Source organism: Rattus norvegicus, chromosome 17 (genome assembly GCF_036323735.1).
Source record: "Rattus norvegicus strain BN/NHsdMcwi chromosome 17, GRCr8, whole genome shotgun sequence".
Classification (NCBI taxonomy): Eukaryota; Metazoa; Chordata; class Mammalia; order Rodentia; family Muridae; genus Rattus; species Rattus norvegicus.
The window spans coordinates 66,111,877-66,134,685 of record NC_086035.1 but is presented as its reverse complement, the minus strand read 5'-3'; the positions used below and the strand labels follow the sequence as shown (position 1 = coordinate 66,134,685).

The window sequence follows — 22,809 nt, the reverse complement described above, 5'->3', positions numbered from 1 at the left end:
TATCAATAATACAGTGATCTGAAGTTAGGGTCTATTTCCAACAAGGTAAAAGTTACTGTTCACAGTGGGGAGGGCGTGATGCCTATTCTTGGTTGTCAACCTGACTATGGGGATTAACTAAAACCCCAAAATGGCGAGCACAACTGTGAGGGATTTTTGCTTAATTTGAAGCTTAGATTCTTCCTGGGCATTCCAGCAGGGAAAATCTACTGAGTCTAAATGTTGCAGCACGACAGGAGAGATGGGAGAAAAGACATCCTGGGGTTTCGGTGTTAGAATTTGTTCCCTCCAAGTCAGCCTGTTGAACTCTGAATTCATTATAGGAATAATGACTCCTACTCAAGGAAGAATTAGGCAACATCCACTGGATGTTTTTAATTTTCAAGACAGTTGCCCAAGCTTGGTGTAGTGGCAAATGCCTTTAATCCAGCACCTGGGAGGCAGAAGTAGAGGGATCTCTGAGTGGAATGCTAGCCTGGTCTACAGTGAGTTCTAAGACAGCCAGAACTTATAGTGAGACCCTGTCTTTGAAAAAAGAAAAGAAACATACCCAGTACTATGGGGAACAGGGAGTTTTTTGATGACTGAATCTTCTAGCACAATTCTCATAGTAAAGATTATGTGTTTCCATCATTATTGGTAAGTATATTCACAATAACATTTGACCAGGCAAATTTATTCGTTGATTTATACTGACGAACATTAAGCTGCTTGCTTTTTGGCCGTTATTTAACATGTAGAAGACAGGCTTAATGTTTTGTACTGGGGGTCAGCAGTGGCCTAGGTAAAAATTCAACAGGAAGTACTTGATTAAGCTCATCAGCTCCACAAAGAGTCCTTGTGAAATCTGTGAACCCGGTGAAAACCAACAAAGCTCTTATGTAATCCTCACGCACCACATGCTGCCTACAGAGAGAACCCTGATCAGGTGAGCCTATGTAACACAAGGGATGGTGGTGACACCACAGGGAGGTTTTAGGAGAAAAGAGATATTTTTCCATAGATGATACAGAAATATTCTGAGCTGGAGAGAAAGAGGAAGCACTTAAATGAAATGAAGAGCTTGAATTTTATTTAGTGCAAGCAATTAGGAAAGTGCAAGCAAAAAGGAAATTAGAACTCAAGGTTCTGTCATACATGCCAGTTTTACCCATGGGTTATTAAAGAACTTTGTTTTTGAGACATTTTATAATTTTATGCACACGAGTTATTTGCCTTGATCTGTATGTATACCACATAGTTCATTCCAGGTACCCACAGAGGTCATAAGAGTGAACAGGAGCAAGTACTCTTAGCTGCTGTCATTTCCCACACCCAATCCCTGCTTCAACCATTACTTTTCTACACCCCTCAAAGTCCATATATCTTGTCAGGCTCCACAAATGGGGACACATCCTCTAAATAAGGCCACCAAGGCAACAGGAAGTCTTCTACCATGCTTCTGAACCATGGGGTGATCTTCTCTGCCCCACGGGCCTCCCTGTCCAGTAGCTCCTGAACATCCTCCTGGCTCATATAGCTGTAGCTTCTCACTTCCCTGGGATCTGGGTTCAGCGTAAGGTCCTTCCTCACCAACAGAAGATAGCCAATCTCATGGTCTCCCCAGACGGCATCTGACTGACACTTTTGGTATTTTCGGGTCATGAAGGTTATGTCCTTTATGGAAATCTGTTAAAGTTGTTACAGTATTAATAATAGAGAAAATGGGCATTAGATAGAAAACAGCTCATTTCTTTCCTCATTCCTTTCCAGAATGCCATACAAGCACTTAAGCTTCAAGCAGATGGTAGGCAAATCACAATGAAGAGAGCACCGAACTTGGGTTTCATTTCCTGGTCACTATGGCTTCCTTGTTCACTTACAGTGAAGACCATGTATACAGGACATAAGGCTAAACACAGTTATGTAGTGTAGGACATACAGTTACGGGAAAGATTTCTTTTAGAAAATGCAAATAAAAGCACTGGAGGGCTGGTGATGGTAGTACACGCCTTTAATCCCAGTACTAAGGCAAGGCAAGCAGATCATTGTGAGATCCAGGTTAGCCTAGTCTACAAAGCAAGAACCAGGACAGCCAGGCTTACCTACACACACACACACACACACACACACACACACACACACACACACGCACATACACACAAACCAGGACAGCCAGGCTCACCTACACACACACACACACACACACACACACACACACACACACGCACATGCACACACACACAAACCAGGACAGCCAGGCTCACCTACACACACACACACACACACACACACACACACACACACACACACACACACACATACACACACACAAACACACACACATGCACCCTCTAAAAAAAGTTGGGCACTTCATAGGAATGCTGTTTCCTATGGGAGACAGAAGCCATGTTAGCCAGCAGCCACTCCCTCAGTGATCATTTGATGGATGAAACTTGACAACACTGGCATGTGACATTCTGTGTATTAAACAGATCCCTGAGCACATGAAAAAGTTCATTGAGCCCCATGCTGAGTGAGTGGGTACCTGGTCCTGGGGGATGCCCAGTTCAGCCTGCAGACGTCTCAGGGCCGCCCTCCTCACTCCCACGGCATCCTCCTCTTCCAGCTCCTCAGGCACATATAAAGGGTGACTAGAACAGGAATCTGTAAAATGTCCTGGGGCAACATACAGCATGCAGCTTTAGAGAGAACACTCTTTATTGAATAGGAGCAATTTCCTTCCTGGTCATAGTGTAGAGAGTGGGTTCACCTTGGACTTTTATCAGTATCAGCTCTTCTATATGCAAATAGTAGATTATAAAATCTCAAAACTTGATTCGAGTTGCAAAATGCTTATAATTTAATGTCCTTGTATCGAGTGCAAGTGGGACTGTCTTTCTGTCTCTCTGTCTCTCTGTCTCTCTTTCTCTCTCTCTCTCTCTCTCTCTCTCTCTCTCTCTCTCTCTCTCACACACACACACACACACACACACGGGGTTGTGAGGGAAGAGTGCTCAGATGTGTTCTCTCACTAGTCATTCCTGTGAGGTTCCCAAACCCTAAGTTAGACTCCAGTGTTCCCTGGGGTTGAGCTGGGTGGCTCACCAGGAAAAGTGTACTTGGCATCTGCTCTCTGCTGAACCAAGAGCTGGTTTTGTGTGTTGAAGAGGACCACACTGAAGCCTCGGTGTAGCAGACCTGCAAAGTGACCATGTGCGAGTTAGGGTCATGCTGGAGTCAGCATGGAGTCTGCATATCCATCTCTTTCTCAGTCTCATGCAACTCAGGATGATGGCACCAGGAGTGGCTGGTGATTCTTGCTGGGATAGAACCTATGCCAGTCGACTGCATTTGGTGACTCACACAGTAAGTCTGCAAGTGAGTACTGCAGTTTTCCTCCACTTGTAAACAAAACCTAGAGAGCCAAGAAGTAAAGTAAGCCTTGCAAGGCAGGCTGAGCCCCACTGTGTGAATCTAAAGCTATAACTTGAAAGTATGTCCTAGCTGCTTTGGTCACACTGTGCAGGCATATGGATGACCGAGTGGCACACAGACTCACTGCTTATGCCTGGAAGTTGGGACACATGACGCACCGAGAGGGCTCACAGTGGGGTGTCTCCCACCACCCCCTTTTCCTGAGACACATATAGACCTGACACGCCTGCCTATGGAGAAGAGGCTGGCCTTGAACTCACAGAGATAACTTGTCTCTGCTTCTCTACTGGGACTAAAGATGTACAGCGCCACCCCCAGCTTGTCTACAATTTCTGACTTTCCCAATCCCTTCGAGGCAGCAGTCACAGTCTGCATCACCCAGTGCACTGATGGAAGTGTTAGCCTTATCAAGTTAGCAGCAGCCGCAGCAGCACCCGCTGGACAGCTGCCTCCTGACCCTGCATGGCTCAGAGTGGCCCATGGCACCAGGCCTGCACATGGCACCCTCCTTTCCACTCACCCTTGTTGATGTTTTCCATCAGGTGGCAGTTCCTCTTGGTGTCGGCCCCAATGATCTGGTCCTGCTTGTCAATGACAATGAGGATCTCCTCCAGGCGTTTTATCTGGAGTTCATTCAGGTGGGTTTTGCTTGCCTGGAACATACCTGTGAACACCAACGGCCTCTTGTGTAAACAGAAAGCATAAGGGGAGAGAGGTGTGTGAGCCCCTCCAATGTCAGCGCCGGAAGCATGTGCAGATATGGAAGTGTAACGAGAAGGATGAGGCTTTAATGATCAGACAGTGAGCTACACGGGCAACTGAGAGTTCTCATGGTCTGAATTTTATTTCTCCATGATGATTAAATCGCTGTGTAGAGAGAGCAGTGTCCTCAAATGAAGCTAACTGTGGGCAAGGGACACTCCTGCACGAATGCCACCAAATAACGTCTCTACTGTTAGCCATCATTGTCGCTCTCTGTGTCTTCCTTTAATTTGCGATTATTATTTTTTTTTGTATTTGATACTTGCCTGTTCACAAAAGAAGTCCAGGAGAATGTAGAACTGGAGAAATCAAAAGCACCAGGGTTGGGAATAGAGTTCAGTGATAGGGAACTTGTTTTATCTGAGCGAGGACCTGAGACCCAATGCGCAGTACTACAGAATAGATAAATAAATGTTCCCACAAGCCCATGCAGCCCACTCCCAATACAGGGTGATCATGCTAAGGAAGCCAGGAGACGAGTGCCTGGGTCAGAGAGATACACACCGCACTGACAGCACAGCTCTGAGATACCAACCGTTAGGCACAGACAGACTTAGGCTCTCACCTTCTCTGAAGTTTTGTTTGTGCCGCCTCTGAAACCCGGGAGTGAATGGACACAGGAGACCTCAGCTGCAGCTTCCTTTATACGTGGTAACACAGTAGTATCCTGTTGGAAGACCTTTTCAGATTTGGCTCTGTGACAAAACGGTCTCTGTCCTTATCCCTTCCCACTGGAGACTGACAGACGGTGTGCCTACCTCAGTGTATTAGCATAGATGAATAAGAATGACAGGTGTTGCAACTTTTTTCCTGGAATCCATGCATTAAGTATTCCACTGTAGTTTATCTGAGATCTTAGAGGCTCAAGTCACTGTAACATTATTCAAGAGTCTTGATTGCACTTAACCCCAAAAGCACATAAAGTAAAATAAAAAGGCCGAGGCGGCAGTTTGAATTAGGTAGTTGTACATGTCTAGAACACGGAAGTCCATAGCGATGTCAGAATGCTTTTCATCTCCAATACAGTAGTCAGGTCAGAGCAGAGCAAAATAAACTAAATTTAAAATGAAAAAGCAGGAGCGGGGCTGGAGAGACGGCTCAGTGGTTAAGAGCACAGTCTGCTCTTCTGAAGGACCCAGGTTCTATTCCCAGCACCCACAAGGCAGCTCACAACTGTCCATAACTCCAGTTCCAGGGGATCTGACAACTTCACACCAATGCACACAAAATTAAATAAATGAAGGCCCCAAATCTGAAGCATCAGTGCCTGGAGTAGAGACTATGTGTGGAGGCCACCTACCCAGCCGCATCCCGTCACACTCTCCCAAGGTACATGCATGCTAACGTCCCTCTCCCTGGCAGGCCATGCACACTCACTCAGGCATCTACTTCTGTCCGTGTAACCTTCTCCGACTCAAACTTGAGAAGATGCAGTGGAGTCTTAAGGAAAGTCTTAACATCCCTCCCTGTAGGTCTGAACTAGGCTGATCTCCTGCCCCAGCCCATCTCCTCTCTCTCCTCCACCCGCTGGATTCAGTTTTTATGCCAACAACTGGGATGTAGCAGCTGACTTAAGTTTCACCAAGTAGGTGTTTGAATGTCATTCCATGCTGTAAGTGGTCTGTCTTCTTTCTCTGGAAAACACATGGCTCTCTACTGTTTCAGAGTGAAAGAAGGAAAATTGCAGTTAACACTGGGACGGGCCTGTCTACAGAAAGAGCCACACTGTGTTAAAGATTCTTCAAGGCTTGACTTCTTTTTGCATTGCAGAAAAAATATTCAGTCCCTTCTAAGTTTTATTCATATAATGTCTTTGTAATCTCAGCTGAAATGCAAAAATTCAAACATATACACAATATGTTGAATAAATCAAATCTTTACTTTTATATATAAGTTACATATATGTATACATACATATATTAATTTTAAAAGTCACATTATTGTAATGAACACACAAATAAAAACCAACATTTTTCCATTCCCAACACCATGCATCTCAATGAACTCATGTAAAGTTAGTCTAGACGTTCCGATTAGATTGCTACTTAGCCAAATTATTGATTAAATAAAATACTTAGGCTGTGGTCACTTACATGGAGCCTCTGCACTGGCCCAAAGAAGTAAAACTACTTACCCTGAAGGTCATACCAAGACTGATCACGTTTTCTATGTGTTTATCTTATTTTGTGAAAGTGTGTGTGTTTGTGTGTGTGTGTGTGTGTGTGTGTGTGTGTGTGTGTATTGGCACACACGCCCACACACACCATGTGCGTGCAGGAACAGGTAGATATCAGAAGATTCATCAGATCCCGTGGAGCTGGTGTTGCAAATGGTTTTGAGCTATCATGTAGGTGCATGTTGGGAACTGAACTGAGATCCTCTGGAAGAGCAGTGAGCACTCTTAAGTGTCGAACCATCTCCCCCTGCCCCTAAAATGATCACATGTAAATATTAAAGTTGACAGTGGCTCCTAGCTCTGTTTGAGTCTAGTAACAAGAAATACATATTGAGTGTATGTATGTATGTATGCATGTAAAAAGTGTGAGGGGTTGTAGACCTTAAATTTATCTAGGGACTCCAGATTGCCTGACAATCATTTTGTTGGTTCTTCACATCCTTGCTTTTATTTTATACACACACACAATACACACACACACACACACACACACACACACACACACACACACACACACCCAAACCATCACTATTTCCTGAAGCTGGAACATATTATTTGTAGAAAAAGTCAAAATATTTTGTATGTTGTGCTGTCTAGCATGATGTCAACTTGACAAAGCTACAATCATTGGAGAAGAAGAAACTTCAGTTGCCAAACGCCACCATAGGACCTGTAGGGCATTGTTTAAATTGGTGATTGACAGGGAAAGTGCCCAGTCCATTGTTCATTGGTCCACTGCTGGGCTGGTCATCCTAGGTTGTATAAGAAAGCAGGCTGAGCAGGCCATGAGGAGAAGCCAGTAACAGCACCCATCCATGGTTTGTGCATCAGCTTCTGCCTCCGAGTTCCTGTCCTGACTTCCTTCAGTAGTGAACAGTAGTCAAAAGCATAAGAAAAATAAACCCTTTCCTCCCTGAGTTGCTTTGGTTATGGTGTTTCACTGCAGCAATAAAAACCCCAAGTAGGATCTGTGTATTGTTCCACTTCAAGCAGAGCTTGAGCTTGGGTTTAAATGACGTGTCCTGTGTGGTGCGGATACTTCAGTCATCTTTCCTATTCTAAGCTCAGCCCGGAACCAGCAGGAGTATTTGGAAGCTTGTTTGCAATGCAGAGTCTTAGTTGGAAGGAGAAGAAAGACTGACCATTTTTGGTGAAAACAACAACAACAGAACCCTTAGAAGGATTTGGGGCAGGGTTTTGTCAGTGTAGACTGAATGGGCAGGTGTGGCTGAGCTGAAAGAATCTGTCTGTCTGCTGTCACACATGGCCCTGCTTGGGTCTCATTGTGGAGTTTAGTGGTTCATCAGGTGAGTGTGTGTGTGTGTGTGTGTGTTATATGTGTGTGCTGTATGCATGTGTACATTATGTACAGGTTCACATGTTCAGCTGCATATGGGGATTGTATGTGTACAAGAGACACCACAGGAAGGTGGGTGTCGGCCTCACAAGCACCAGCCAACTCCTGGGAGCAGGATCTCTCACTAGGCTAGATTGAGGAAGCAGTAAGCCCTAGGGATTTTCCTGTCTTTGCCTTAGTACTGTGATTTATTACAATGAAATGATTACACCGATCATTAATATGGGGAGTGGAATGTTCCACAGCACTGTTGGGGAGGTCAGAGGACAATTGCACAGTTGGTTCTCTCCCTTCACCTTTACGTGTGTCCTGGGGATTGAACTGGGCTCTCCAGTCTTGACTCATACGTGCTTTTAGCAGTAAGGGCCTCTCACCTGGTCCTGCACCTTACATCTCTACCTGAGTTCTGAGGATCAAACCCAGGTCTTTAGACTTGCAAGGGAAACATTTTGAGGACTGCATCACATTCCCTCCTCACAGTAGGATCTATTACTGTCAAAGTGTGAAATGGCTCTGCTCAGATGGGAAATTGAATACACTAACCACGGTCTTTAATGTGGCAAACCTATAGATGTCATGGGTTCTACACTCATCTTTGAATTATCGTTGGAATCAGTGCTCCCCGACAGTGCGCTGGGAAGTTGTTGGGAGAAACATCACAGTGTGAAATCAACCAAGAAGGGTCGGTGATGACGAGTGCAGATGACTCCTCGACTCTGCTGGGGATGTCATCAGGACAAAAGCACTGAGTCTAAATGTGGCAAGGGACAAGACTGGGAATGACAGAGAAGAGATCCTAATGACAGAAGCCCTCCTCTCCAAGTGACCAGTTCTACCTTGAAATCCTATGAATTCCTTATTCCAACAATCACCCCAGGACTATAGGCCATACAATACTCAGTGAAGGAACAGGTAATTTGTTCTCAGTTTTTATTTATTGACAAGAAAAACGACCGAATGCAATAAGACAGCAAATGGCAAAGCAGTTAACAAAAAAACCTTTTTGTTTTTGTAGTAACAAGAAATTACTTTTCTCATTAGTCAAAAAACAAAAAAAAACAAAAACAAAAAAAAACAACCCAAAAAACTTAGAAAAATCAAAATAGCTAGTTTTTTCTTTCTTTTTTCTTTTTTTTTTTCGGAGCTGGGGACCGAACCCAGGGCCTTCCGCTTGCTAGGCAAGCGCTCTACCACTGAGCTAAATCCCCAAACCCAGCTAGTTTTTTTTTCATCTGCTTGTTATTAGTTAGTTCAGAAATGTTTCTCCCAAAGCCCATGCATTTAAGTGTTTACCCTGATGCAGGATTGATGATAGATGGTTTAGGTGACTAGAACATTGGGGCTTTCTTATTGCAACAGCGGGCAAATCTATTGAACTCATAGATAATGGGCTCTAAGGAGGTGGGACCTAGGTGGGTTATGCCTGTGAAGGATTTACTCTTCTCTGTGCGTCTCTCTCTCTCTTTGTGCTTCCCTGCCAACATGAACTTTGCCCTCTTCTACCTACCTCATAGCTCTAGCTTTTGCCTTACTGCTTTCTGTCTTACCTTAGGTCGAAAGCAATTGAGCCATAAACACACATTGAGACTTTGATACAGTAAACCCAAAGCATTCGTCCCTGTGTACTAAGTTTGTTTCCCAGCTATTTTATCACAGTTCCAGAACGCCGACTAACAAGCCAATGGCTCCAGAGTCTGCATTGAGCATTTCCATGAATTTTATAGATTAAAGGTAGTTTGGAATAGACATTCAACATTTTTTATAATATAGGTATAGCATTTTGCCAAAAATATTCACCCCTTCCTCACTTTGAAGAAAATGAATGTTTTGACTTCTTTTTACATTTGTCCAAAACAGTCCTGTATTTTCTCTTGTAAATCATTACTAGATAGCATAGAGTTAGACCTGAAAGCAACTGGAATTCTGGGGTTTAGCTCACCAAATGAGGGCGAGCTTCTGTGAAGTTAATGAACCTGATTAGAAATGCAAATTTCTGCCTCTTTTAACTTTATTCTATCTATCTATCTATCTATCTATCTATCTATCTACCTACCTACCTACCTACCTATCTTTCAATCATCTACTTACCTTTTTATCTTTCTATTTATTTTAGTTTTTGGAGACAGGGTTTTTCTGTGTAGTCCAGGCTGTTCTGGAACTCACTAAGTAGATCAGGCTAGACTCAAACTCAGAGATCCATCTGCCTCTGCCTCTGGAGTGCTATGACCAAAGGTGCCCAACCCCTGTCCAGCCACAAATTCCTCCTGTATGTTGTTATAATCATGCAGCACACATCCCACCGGAGGGAATTCTGCAGTTGCAAGTGATGACTATAAAAGGCAGAGAGATGACCGGGATCGCAGTGGTCCTTGTCTGAGCCTCTGCTCTACAGAGACTACAGCATATCAGATGCACCACACAGAAGTTTTAGGGAGGAAAGTGATATTTCTGTAGACTGCAGTGGAAAACTTTTTAAGAGCTCGAAGAATCAAGGGAACAACAAGTTAAAACTCTCAGGGTGGGCACTCCTGAGACTGCAGAGCGGAAGAGACCACCAACACTGCCCACCCCTGCCCACATCCCTGGCCCAAGAGGAAACTGTATACGGCCTCTGGGTTCCCATAGATAAGGGCACAGGAGCAGCAGGTCTCCTGCGAATGAGACACCGCCGGAACCTGAATGGACTGACTGGATAAACAGTTTTCTGCACCCAAATCCCATGGGAGGGAGAGCTAAACCTTCAGAGAGGCAGACACGCCTGGGAAACCAGAAGAGACTACACTCTGCCCACATCTCTGAATCCAGAGGAAAACACCAAACGCCATCTGGGACTCTGGTGCATGGGGGCTCCCAGAAAGGGCGGCACAGGTTCTCCTGGTTGCTACCCCCACGAAGAGCTCATAAGCAACACCCCACGCGCAAACTTGAGCCTCGGGACCACAGGTAAGACCAACTTTTCTGCTCCAAAGACCTGCCTGGTGAACTCAGGGCACAGGCCCACAGGAATAGCTGAAGACCTGTAGATAGGAAAAACTACATGCCCAAAAGCAGAACACTTTGTTCTCAGAACTGGCTGAAAGAAAACAGGAAAACAGGTCTACAGCACTCCTGACACACAGGCTTATAGGACAGTCTAGCCACTGTCAGAAATAGCAGAACACAGTAACACTAGAGATAATCTGATGGCGAGAGGCAAGCACAGAAATCCAAGCAACAGAAACCAAGACTACATGGCATCATTGGAGCCCAATTCTCCCACCAAAGCAAACACACCAGAAAAGCAAGATCTAGATTCAAAATCACACTTCATCATGATGCTGGAGGACTTCAAGAAAGACATGAAGAACTCCCTTACAGAAACACAGGAAAACATAAATAAACAAGTAGAAGCCTACAGAGAGGAATCACAAAAATCCCTGAAAGAATTCCAGGAAAACACAATCAAACAGTTGAAGGAATTAAAAATGAAAATAGAAGCAATCAAAAAAGAACACATGGAAACAACCCTGGATATAGAAAACCAAAGGAAGAGACAAGGAGCCGTAGATACAAGCATCACCAACAGAACAAAAGAGATAGAAGAGAGAATCTCAGGAGCAGAAGATTCCATAGAATTCATCAACTCACCTGTCAAAGATAATGTAAAGCACAAAAAGCTACTGGTCCAAAACATACAGGAAATCCAGGACTCAATGAGAAGATCAAACCTAAGGATAATAGGTATAGAAGAGAGTAAAGACTCCTAGCTCAAAGGACCAGTAAATATCTTCAACAAAATCACAGAAGAAAACTTCCCTAACCTAAAGAAAAAATTACCCATAAGCATACAAGAAGCCTACAGAACTCCAAATAGATTGGACCAGAAAAGAAACACCTCCCGTCACATAATAGTCAAAACACCAAATGCACAAAATAAAGAAAGAATATTAAAAGCAGTAAGGGAAAAAGGTCAAGAAACATATAAAGACAGACCTATCAGAATCACACCAGACTTTTCGCCAGAGACTATGAAAGCCAGAAGATCCTGGACAGATGTCATACAGACCCTAAGAAAACACAAATGCCAGCCCAGGTTACTGTATCCTGCAAAACTCTCAATTAACATAGATGGAGAAATCAAGATATTCCATGACGAAAACATATTTACGCAATATCTTTCTACAAATCCAGCGCTACAAAGGATAATAAATGGTAAAGCCCAACATAAGGAGGCAAGCTACACCCTAGAAAAAGCAAGAAACTAATCACCTTGGCAACAAAACAAAGAGAAGAAAAGCACACAAGCATAACCTCACATCCAAATATGAATATAACGGGAAGCAATAATCGCTATTCCTTAATATCTCTCAACATCAATGGACTCAACTCCCCAATAAAAAGACATAGATTAACAAACTGGATACACAACGAGGACCCTGCATTCTGCTGCCTATAAGAAACACACCTCAGAGACAAAGACAGACACTACCTCAGAGTGAAAGGCTGGAAATCAACTTTCCAAGCAAATGGTCTGAAGAAGCAAGCTGGGGTAGCCATTCCAATATCAAATAGAATCAATTTTCAACTAAAAGTCAACAAAAAAGATAAGGAAGGTCACTTCATATTCATCAAAGGAAAAATCCACCAAGATGAACTCTCAATCCTGAATATCTATGCTACAAATACAAGGGCACCTACATACATAAAAGAAACATTACTAAAGCTCAAAGCACACATTGCATCTCACACAATAATAGTAGGAGATTTCAACACCCCACTCTCATCAATGGACAGATCATGGAAACAGAAATTAAACAGAGACCTAGACAGACTAAGAGAAGTCATGAACCAAATGGACTTAACAGATATTTATAGAACATTCTATCCTAAAGCAAAAGGATATACATTCTTCTCAGCTCCTCATGGTACTTTCTCCAAAATTGACCATATAACTGGTCAAAAAATGGGTCTCAACAGGTACAGAAAGATAGAAATAATTCCATGCGTGCTATCAGACCACCACGGCCTAAAGCTGGTCTTCAATAACATTAAGGGAAGAATGCCCACATATACGTGGAAGTTGAACAATGCTCTACTCGACAATAATCTGGTCAAGGAAGAAATAAAGAAAGAAATTAAAGACTTCTTTCAATTTAATGAAAATGAAGGTACAGCATACCCAAACTTATGGGACACAATGAAAGCTGTGCTAAGAGGAAAACTCATAGCACTGAGTGCCTGCAGAAAGAAACAGAAGAGAGCGTATGTCACCAGCTCGACAGCACACCTAAAAGCTCTAGAACAAAAAGAAGCAAATACACCCAGGAGGAGTAGAAGGCAGGAAATAACCAAACTCAGAGCTGAAATCAGCCAAGTAGAAACAAAAAGGACCATAGAAAGAATCAACAGAACCAAAAGTTGGTTCTTTGAGAAAATCAACAAGATAGATAAACCCTTAGCCAGACTAACGAGAGGACACAGAGAGTGTGTCCAAATTAACAAAATCAGAAATGAAAAGGGAGACATAACTACAGATTCAGAGGAAATTCAAAAAATCATCAGAACTTACTATAAAAGCCTATATTCAACAAAACTTGAAAATCTACAGGAAAAGCACAATTTCCTAGACAAATATCAGGTACCGAAGTTAAATCAGGAACAGATAAACCAGTTAAACAACCCCATAACTCCTAAGGAAATAGAAGCAGTCATTAAAGGTCTCCCAACCAAAAAGAGCCCAGGTCCAGATGGGTTTAGTGCAGAATTCTATCAAACCTTCATAGAAGACCTCATACCAATATTATCCAAACTATTCCACAAAATTGAAACAGATGGAGCACTACCGAATTCCTTCTATGAAGCCACAATTACTCTTATACCTAAACCACACAAAGACCCAACAAAGAAAGAGAACTTCAGACCAATTTCCCTTATGAATATCGACGCAAAAATACTCAATAAAATTCTGGCAAACCGAATCCAAGAGCACATCAAAACAATCATCCACCATGATCAAGTAGGCTTCATCCCAGGCATGCAGGGATGGTTTAATATATGGAAAACCATCAACGTGATCCATTATATAAGCAAACTGAAAGAACAAAAACACCTGATCATTTCATTAGATGCTGAGAATGCATTTGACAAAATTCAACACCCCTTCATGATAAAAGTCCTGGAAAGAATAGGAATTCAAGGCCCATACCTAAACATAGTAAAAGCTATATACAGCAAACCAGTTGCTAACATTAAACTAAATGGAGAGAAACTTGAAGCAATCCCACTAAAATCAGGGACTAGACAAGGCTGCCCACTCTCTCCCTACTTATTCAATATAGTTCTTGAAGTTCTAGCCAGAGCAATCAGACAACAAAAGGAGGTCAAGGGGATACAGATCGGAAAAGAAGAAGTCAAAATATCACTATTTGCAGATGACATGATAGTATATTTAACTGATCCCAAAAGTTCCACCAGAGAACTACTAAAGCTGATAAACAACTTCAGCAAAGTGGCTGGGTATAAAATTAACTCAAATAAATCAGTAGCCTTCCTCTACACAAAAGAGAAACAAGCCGAGAAAGAAATTAGGGAAACGACACCCTTCATAATAGACCCAAATAATATAAAGTACCTCTGTGTGACTTTAACCAAGCAAGTAAAAGATCTGTACAATAAGAACTTCAAGACACTGAAGAAAGAAATTGAAATAGACCTCAGAAGATGGAAAGATCTCCCATGCTCATGGATTGGCAGGATTAATATAGTAAAAATGGCCATTTTACCAAAAGCGATCTACAGATTCAATGCAATCCCCATCAAAATACCAATCCAATTCTTCAAAGAGTTAGACAGAACAATTTGCAAATTCATCTGGAATAACAAAAAACCCAGGATAGCTAAAACTATCCTCAACAATAAAAGGACTTCAGGGGGAATCACTATCCCTGAACTCAAGCAGTATTACAGAACAATAGTGATAAAAACTGCATGGTATTGGTACAGAGACAGACAGATAGACCAATGGAATAGAATTGAACACCCAGAAATGAACCCACACACCTATGGTCACTTGATTTTTGACAAAGGAGCCAAAACCATCCAATGGAAAAAAGATAGCATTTTCAGCAAATGGTGCTGGTTCAACTGGAGGTCAGCATGTAGAAGAATGCAGATTGATCCATGCTTATCACCCTGTACAAAGCTTAAGTCCAAGTGGATCAAGGACCTCCACATCAAACCAGATACACTCAAACTAATAGAAGAAAAACTAGGGAAGCATTTGGAACACATGGGAACTAGAAAAAATTTCCTGAACAAAACACCAATGGCTTATGCTCTAAGATCAAGAATCGACAAATGGGATCTCATAAAACTGCAAAGCTTCTGTAAGGCAAAGGACACTGTGGTTAGGACAAATCGGCAGCCAACAGATTGGGAAAAGATCTTTACCAATCCTACAACAGATAGAGGGCTTATATCCAAAATATACAAAGAACTCAAGAAGTTAGACCCCAGGGAGACAAATAACCCTATTAAAAAATGGGGTTCAGAGCTAAACAAAGAATTCACAGCTGAGGAATGCCGAATGGCTGAGAAACACCTAAAGAAATGTTCAACATCTTTAGTCATAAGGGAAATGCAAATCAAAACAACCCTGAGATTTCACCTCACACCAGTGAGAATGGCTAAGATCAAAAACTCAGGTGACAGCAGATGCTGGCGAGGATGCGGAGAAAGAGGAACACTCCTCCATTGTTGGTGGGGTTGCAGACTGGTACAACCATTCTGGAAATCAGTCTGGAGGTTCCTCAGAAAATTGGACATTGAACTGCCTGAGGATTCAGCTATACCTCTCTTGGGCATATACCCAAAATATGCCCCAACATATAAAAAAGACACGTGCTCCACTATGTTCATAGCAGCCTTATTTCTAATAGCCAGAAGCTGGAAAGAACCCAGATGCCCTTCAACAGAGGAATGGATACAGAAAGTGTGGTACATCTACACAATGGAATATTACTCAGCTATCAAAAACAACGGCTTTATGAAATTCGTAGGCAAATGGTTGGAACGGGAAAATATCATCCTGAGTGAGCTAACCCAATCACAGAAAGACATACATGGTATGCACTCACTGATAAGTGGCTATTAGCCCAAATGCTTGAATTACCCTAGATGCCTAGAACAAATGAAACTCAAGACGGATGATCAAATTGTGAATGCTTCACTCCTTCTCTAAAAGGGGAACAAGAATACCCTTCGCAGGGAAGAGAGAGGCAAAGATTAAAACAGAGACTGAAGGAACTCCCATTCAGAGCCTGCCCCACATGTGGCCCATACATATACAGCCACCCAATTAGACAAGATGGATGAAGCAAAGAAGTGCAGACCGACAGGAGCCGGATGTAGATCGCTCCTGAGAGACACAGCCAGAATATAGCAAATACAGAGGCGAATGCCAGCAGCTAACCACTGAACTGAGAATAGGACCCCCGTTGAAGGAATCAGAGAAAGAACTGGAAGAGCTTGAAGGGGCTCGACACCCCATATGTACAACAATGCCAAGCAACCAGAGCTTCCAGGGACTAAGCCACTACCTAAAGACTATACATGGACTGACCCTGGACTCTGACCTCATAGGTAGCAATGAATATCCTAGAGAGAGCACCAGTGGAAGGGGAAGCCCTGGGTCCTGCTAAGACTGAACCCCCAGTGAACTAGACTGTTGGGGGGAGGGCGGCAATGGGGGGAGGGTTGGGAGGGGAACACCCATAAGAAGGGGAGGTGGGAGGGGGATGTTTGCCCGGAAACCAAAGAATTATTAATAAGTATTAAATAAATTAAAAAAAGGAAATAAAAAAAAAGACAATCATTCACCATGATCAAGTAGGCTTCATCCCAGGCATGCAGGGATGGTTTAATATATGGAAAACCATCAACGTGATCCATTATATAAGCAAACTGAAAGAACAAAAACACCTGATCATTTCATTAGATGCTGAGAATGCATTTGACAAAATTCAACACCCCTTCATGATAAAAGTCCTGGAAAGAATAGGAATTCAAGGCCCATACCTAAACATAGTAAAAGCTATATACAGCAAACCAGTTGCTAACATTAAACTAAATGGAGAGAAACTTGAAGCAATCCCACTAAAATCAGGGACTAGACAAGGCTGCCCACTCTCTCCCTACTTATTCAATATAGTTCTTGAAGTTCTAGCCAGAGCAATCAGACAACAAAAGGAGGTCAAGGGGATACAGATCGGAAAAGAAGAAGTCAAAATATCACTATTTGCAGATGATATGATAGTTTATTTAAGTGATCCCAAAAGTTCCACCAGAGAACTACTAAAGCTGATAAACAACTTCAGCAAAGTGGCTGGGTATAAAATTAACTCAAATAAATCAGTAGCCTTCCTCTACACAAAAGAGAAACAAGCCGAGAAAGAAATTAGGGAAACGACACCCTTCATAATAGACCCAAATAATATAAAGTACCTCGGTGTGACTTTAACCAAGCAAGTAAAAGATCTGTACAATAAGAACTTCAAGACACTGAAGAAAGAAATTGAAGAAAACCTCCGAAGATAGAAAGATCTCCCATGCGTTGGCAGGATCAATATAGTAAAAATGGCCATTTTACTAAAAGCGATCTACAGATTCAATGCAATCCCCATCAAAATACCAATCCAATTCTTCAAAGAGCTAGACAGAACAATTTGCAAATTCATCTGGAATAACAAAAACCCAGGATAGCTAAAACTATCCTCAACAATAAAAGGACTTATGAGGGAATCACTACCCCTGAACTCAAGCAGTATTACAGAGCAATAGTGATAAAAACTGCATGGTATTGGTACAGAGACAGACAGATAGACCAATGGAACAGAATTGAAGACCCAGAAATGAACCCACACACCTATGGGCACTTGATTTTTGACAAAGGAGCCAAAACCATCCAATGGAAAAAAGATAGCATTTTCAGCAAATGGTGCTGGTTCATCTGGAGGTCAACATGTAGCAGAATGCAGATTGATCCATGCTTATCACCCTGTACAAAGCTTAAGTCCAAGTGGATCAAGGACCTCCACATCAAACCAGATACACTCAAACTAATAGAAGAAAAACTAGGGAAGCATTTGGAACACATGGGAACTAGAAAAAATTTCCTGAACAAAACACCAATGGCTTATGCTCTAAGATCAAGAATCGACAAATGGGATCTCATAAAACTGCAAAGCTTCTGTAAGGCAAAGGACACTGTGGTTAGGACAAAATGGCAACCAACAGATTGGGAAAAGATCTTTACCAATCCTACAACAGATAGAGGGCTTATATCCAAAATATACAAAGAACTCAAGAAGTTAGACCGCAGGGAGACAAATGACCCTATTAAAAAGTGGGGTTCAGAGCTAAACAAAGAATTCACAGCTGAGGAATGCCAAAAGGCTGAGAAACACCTAAAGAAATGTTCAACATCTTTAGTCATAAGGGAAATGCAAATCAAAACAACCCTGAGATTTCACCTCACACCAGTGAGAATGGCTAAGATCAAAAACTCAGGTGACAGCAGATGCTGGCGAGGATGCAGAGAAAGAGGAACACTCCTCCATTGCTGCTGGGACTGCAAACTGGTACAACCATTCTGGAAATCAGTCTGGAGGTTCCTCAGAAAATTGGACATTGAACTACCTGAGGACCCAGCTATACCTCTCTTGGGCATATACCCAAAAGATGCCCCAACATATAACAAAGACACGTGCTCCACTATGTTCATAGCAGCCTTATTTATAATAGCCAGAAGCTGGAAAGAATCCAGATGCCCTTCAACAGAAGAATGGATACAGAAAATGTGGTACATCTAAACAATGGAATACTACTCAGTTATCAATAACAATGACTTTTGAAATTCATAGGCTAATGGATGGAACTGGAAAATATCATCCTAAGTGAGGTAACCCAATCACAGAAAAACACACATAGTATACACTCATTGATAAGTGGCTATTAGCCCAAATGCTTGAATTACCCTACATGCATAGAACACATGAAACTCAAGAAGGATGACCAAAATGCAAATGCTTTACTCCTTCTCTAAAAGGGGAACAAGAATACCCTTGGCAGGGAATAGAGAGGCAAAGATTAAAACAGAAACAGAAGGAACACCCATTCAGAGCCTGCCCCACATGTGGCCCATACATATACACCCACCCAATTAGATAAGATGGATGAAACAAAGAAGTGCAGACCGACAGGAATCGGATGTAGATCGCTCCTGAGAGACACACCCAGAATACAGCAAATACAGAGGCGAATGCCAGCAGTAATCCACTGAACTGAGATTGGGACCCCCATTGAAGGAATCAGAGAAGGTCTGGAAGAGCTTGAAGGGGCTCAAGACCCCATATGTACAACAATGCCAAGCAACCAGAGCTTCCAGGGACTAAGCCACTACCTAAGGACTATGCATGGACTGACCCTGGACTCTGACCTCATAGGTAGCAATGAATATCCTAGTAAGAGCACCAGTGGAAGGGGAAGCCCTGGGTCCTGCGAAGGCTGAACCCACAGTGAATGTGATTGTTTGGGGGAGGGCGGTAATGGGGGGAGGGTGGGGAGGGGAAGCCCATATAGAAGGGGAGGGGGAGGGGATAGGGGCATGTTGCTCTGGAAACAGGGAAGGGGAATAATAATCAAAATGTAAATAAGAAATACTTAAGTTAATAAAGATAAAAATATCACATATTAAAGGAAGACCCAGACAGCGACAATGATGGCTAACAGTAGAGACGTTCTTTGGTGGCATTCGTGCAGGAGTGTCCCTTGCCCACAGTTAGCTTCATTTGAGGACACTGCTCTCTCTACACAGCGATTTAATCATCATGGAGAAATAAAATTCAGACCATGAGCACTCTCAGTTGCCCGTGTAGCTCACTGTCTGATCACTAAAGCCTCATCCTTCTCCTTACACTTCCATATCTGCGCATGCTTCCGGCGCTGACATTGGAGGGGCTCACACACCTCTCTCCCCTTATGCTTTCTGTTTACACAAGAGGCCGTTGGTGTTCACAGGTATGTTCCAGGCAAGCAAAACCCACCTGAATGAACTCCAGATAAAACGCCTGGAGGAGATCCTCATTGTCATTGACAAGCAGGACCAGATCATTGGGGCCGACACCAAGAGGAACTGCCACCTGATGGAAAACATCAACAAGGGTGAGTGGAAAGGAGGGTGCCATGTGCAGGCCTGGTGCCATGGGCCACTCTGAGCCATGCAGGGTCAGGAGGCAGCTGTCCAGCGGGTGCTGCTGCGGCTGCTGCTAACTTGATAAGGCTAACACTTCCATCAGTGCACTGGGTGATGCAGACTGTGACTGCTGCCTCGAAGGGATTGGGAAAGTCAGAAATTGTAGACAAGCTGGGGGTGGCGCTGTACATCTTTAGTCCCAGTAGAGAAGCAGAGACAAGTTATCTCTCTGAGTTCAAGGCCAGCCTCTTCTCCATAGGCAGGCCTGTGAGGTCTATATGTGTCTCAGGAAAAGGGGGTGGTGGGAGACACCCCACTGTGAGCCCTCTAGGTGCCTCATGTGTCCCAACTTCCAGGCATAAGCAGTGAGTCTGTGTGCCACTCGGTCATCCATATGCCTGCACAGTGTGACCAAAGCAGCTAGGACATACTTTCAAGTTATAGCTTTAGATTCACACAGTGGGGCTCAGCCTGCCTTGCAAGGCTTACTTTACTTCTTGGCTCTCTAGGTTTTGTTTACAAGTGGAGGAAAACTGCAGTACTCACTTGCAGACTTACTGTGTGAGTCACCAAATGCAGTCGACTGGCATAGGTTCTATCCCAGCAAGAATCACCAGCCACTCCTGGTGCCATCATCCTGAGTTGCATGAGACTGAGAAAGAGATGGATATGCAGACTCCATGCTGACTCCAGCATGACCCTAACTCGCACATGGTCACTTTGCAGGTCTGCTACACCGAGGCTTCAGTGTGGTCCTCTTCAACACACAAAACCAGCTCTTGGTTCAGCAGAGAGCAGATGCCAAGTACACTTTTCCTGGTGAGCCACCCAGCTCAACCCCAGGGAGCACTTGAGTCTAACTTAGGGTTTGGGAACCTCACAGGAATGACTAGTGAGAGAACACATCTGAGCACTCTTCCCTCACAACCCCGTGTGTGTGTGTGTGTGTGTGTGTGTGTGTGTGTGAGAGAGAGAGAGAGAGAGAGAGAGAGAGAGAGAGACAGAGAGACAGAGAGACAGAAAGACAGTCCCACTCGCACTCGATACAAGGACATTAAATTATAAGCATTTTGCAACTCGAATCAAGTTTTGAGATTTTATAATCTACTATTTGCATATAGAAGAGCTGATACTGATAAAAGTCCAAGGTGAACCCACTCTCTACACTATGACCAGGAAGGAAATTGCTCCTATTCAATAGTGTTCTCTCTAAAGCAGCATGCTGTATGCTGCCCCAGGACATTTTACAGATTCCTGTTCTAGTCACCCTTTATATGTGCCTGAGGAGCTGGAAGAGGAGGATGCCGTGGGAGTGAGGAGGGCGGCCCTGAGACGTCTGCAGGCTGAACTGGGCATCCCCCAGGACCAGGTACACACTTACTCAGCATGGGGCTCAATGAACTTTTTCATGTGCTCAGGGATCTGTTTGATACATAGAAGGTCACATGCCAGTGTTGTCAAGTTTCATCCATAAAATGGTAACTTAGGGAGTGGCTGCTGGGCTAACATGGCTTCTGTCTCCCGTAGGAAACAGCATTCCTATGAAGTGCCCAACTTTTTTTACAGGGTGTATGTGTGTGTGCTTGTGTGTGTGTGTGTGTGTGTGTGTGTGTGTGTGTGTGTGTGTGTGTGTGTGTGTGTGTGTATGTGTGTGTGCTTGTGTGTGTGTGTGTGTGTGTGAGTGTGTGTGTGTGTCTGTGTGTGTAGGTAAGCCTGGCTGTCCTGGTTCTTGCTTTGTAAACTAGGCTAACCTGGATCTCACAATGATCTGCTTGCCTTGCCTTAGTACTGGGATTAAAGGCGTGTACTACCATCACCAGCCCTCCAGTGCTTTTATTTGCATTTTCTAAAAGAAATCTTTCCCGTAACTGTATGTCCTACACTACATAACTGTGTTTAGCCTTATGTCCTGTATACATGGTCTTCACTGTAAGTGAACAAGGAAGCCATAGTGACCAGGAAATGAAACCCAAGTTCGGTGCTCTCCTCATTGTGATTTGCCTACCATCTGCTTGAAGCTTAAGTGCTTGTATGGCATTCTGGAAAGGAATGAGGAAAGAAATGAGCTGTTTTCTATCTAATGCCCATTTTCTCTGTTATTAATACTGTAACAACTTTAACAGATTTCCATAAAGGACATAACCTTCATGACCCGAAAATACCAAAAGTGTCAGTCAGATGCCGTCTGGGGAGACCATGAGATTGGCTATCTTCTGTTGGTGAGGAAGGACCTTACGCTGAACCCAGATCCCAGGGAAGTGAGAAGCTACAGCTATATGAGCCAGGAGGATGTGCAGGGGCTACTGGACAGGGAGGCCCGTGGGGCAGAGAAGATCACCCGATGGTTCAGAAGCATGGTAGAAGACTTCCTGTTGCCTTGGTGGCCTTATTTAGAGGATGTGTCCCCATTTGTGGAGCCTGACAAGATATATGGACTTTGAGGGGTATAGAAAAGTAATGGTTGAAGCAGGGATTGGGTGTGGGAAATGACAGCAGCTAAGAGTACTTGCTCCTGTTCACTCTTATGACCTCTGTGGGTACCTGGAATGAACTATGTGGTATACATACAGATCAAGGCAAAACCTCGTGTGCATAAAATTATAAAATGTCTCAAAAACAAAGTTCTTTAATAACCCATGGGTAAAACTGGCATGTATGACAGAACCTTGAGTTCTAATTTCCTTTAATTGCTTGCACTAAATAAAATTCAAGCTCTTCATTTCATTTAATTGCTTCCTCTTTCTCTCCAGCTCAGAATATTTCTGTATCATCTATGGAAAAATATCTCTTTTCTCCTAAAACCTCCCTGTGGTGTCACCACCGTCCCTTGTGTTACATAGGCTCACCTGATCAGGGCTCTCTCTGTAG

At 43.3% G+C, this 22,809-nt stretch overlaps 2 protein-coding genes across 2 annotated transcripts; one reads left to right on the top strand and one right to left on the bottom strand.

Annotated features, from left to right (window-relative positions):
- Positions 1 to 1,350: 1,350 nt before the first annotated feature.
- LOC134482632 (isopentenyl-diphosphate delta-isomerase 2-like) lies at positions 1,351 to 2,677 on the bottom strand. Its single transcript, XM_063276836.1, has 2 exons — positions 2,528 to 2,677; positions 1,351 to 1,668 (listed from the first exon to the last, which is right to left on the bottom strand). Exons 1-2 carry the CDS (start codon positions 2,675 to 2,677, stop codon positions 1,351 to 1,353), a joined length of 468 nt encoding a protein of 155 aa, XP_063132906.1.
- A 17,091-nt stretch (positions 2,678 to 19,768) lies between these two features.
- Positions 19,769 to 22,382, top strand: LOC134482631 (isopentenyl-diphosphate delta-isomerase 2-like). Its single transcript, XM_063276835.1, has 4 exons — positions 19,769 to 19,910; positions 20,668 to 20,760; positions 21,180 to 21,310; positions 22,065 to 22,382. The coding sequence occupies exons 1-4, from the start codon at positions 19,769 to 19,771 to the stop codon at positions 22,380 to 22,382; spliced, it is 684 nt and encodes a 227-aa protein (XP_063132905.1).
- The last annotated feature ends 427 nt before the right edge of the window (positions 22,383 to 22,809 follow it).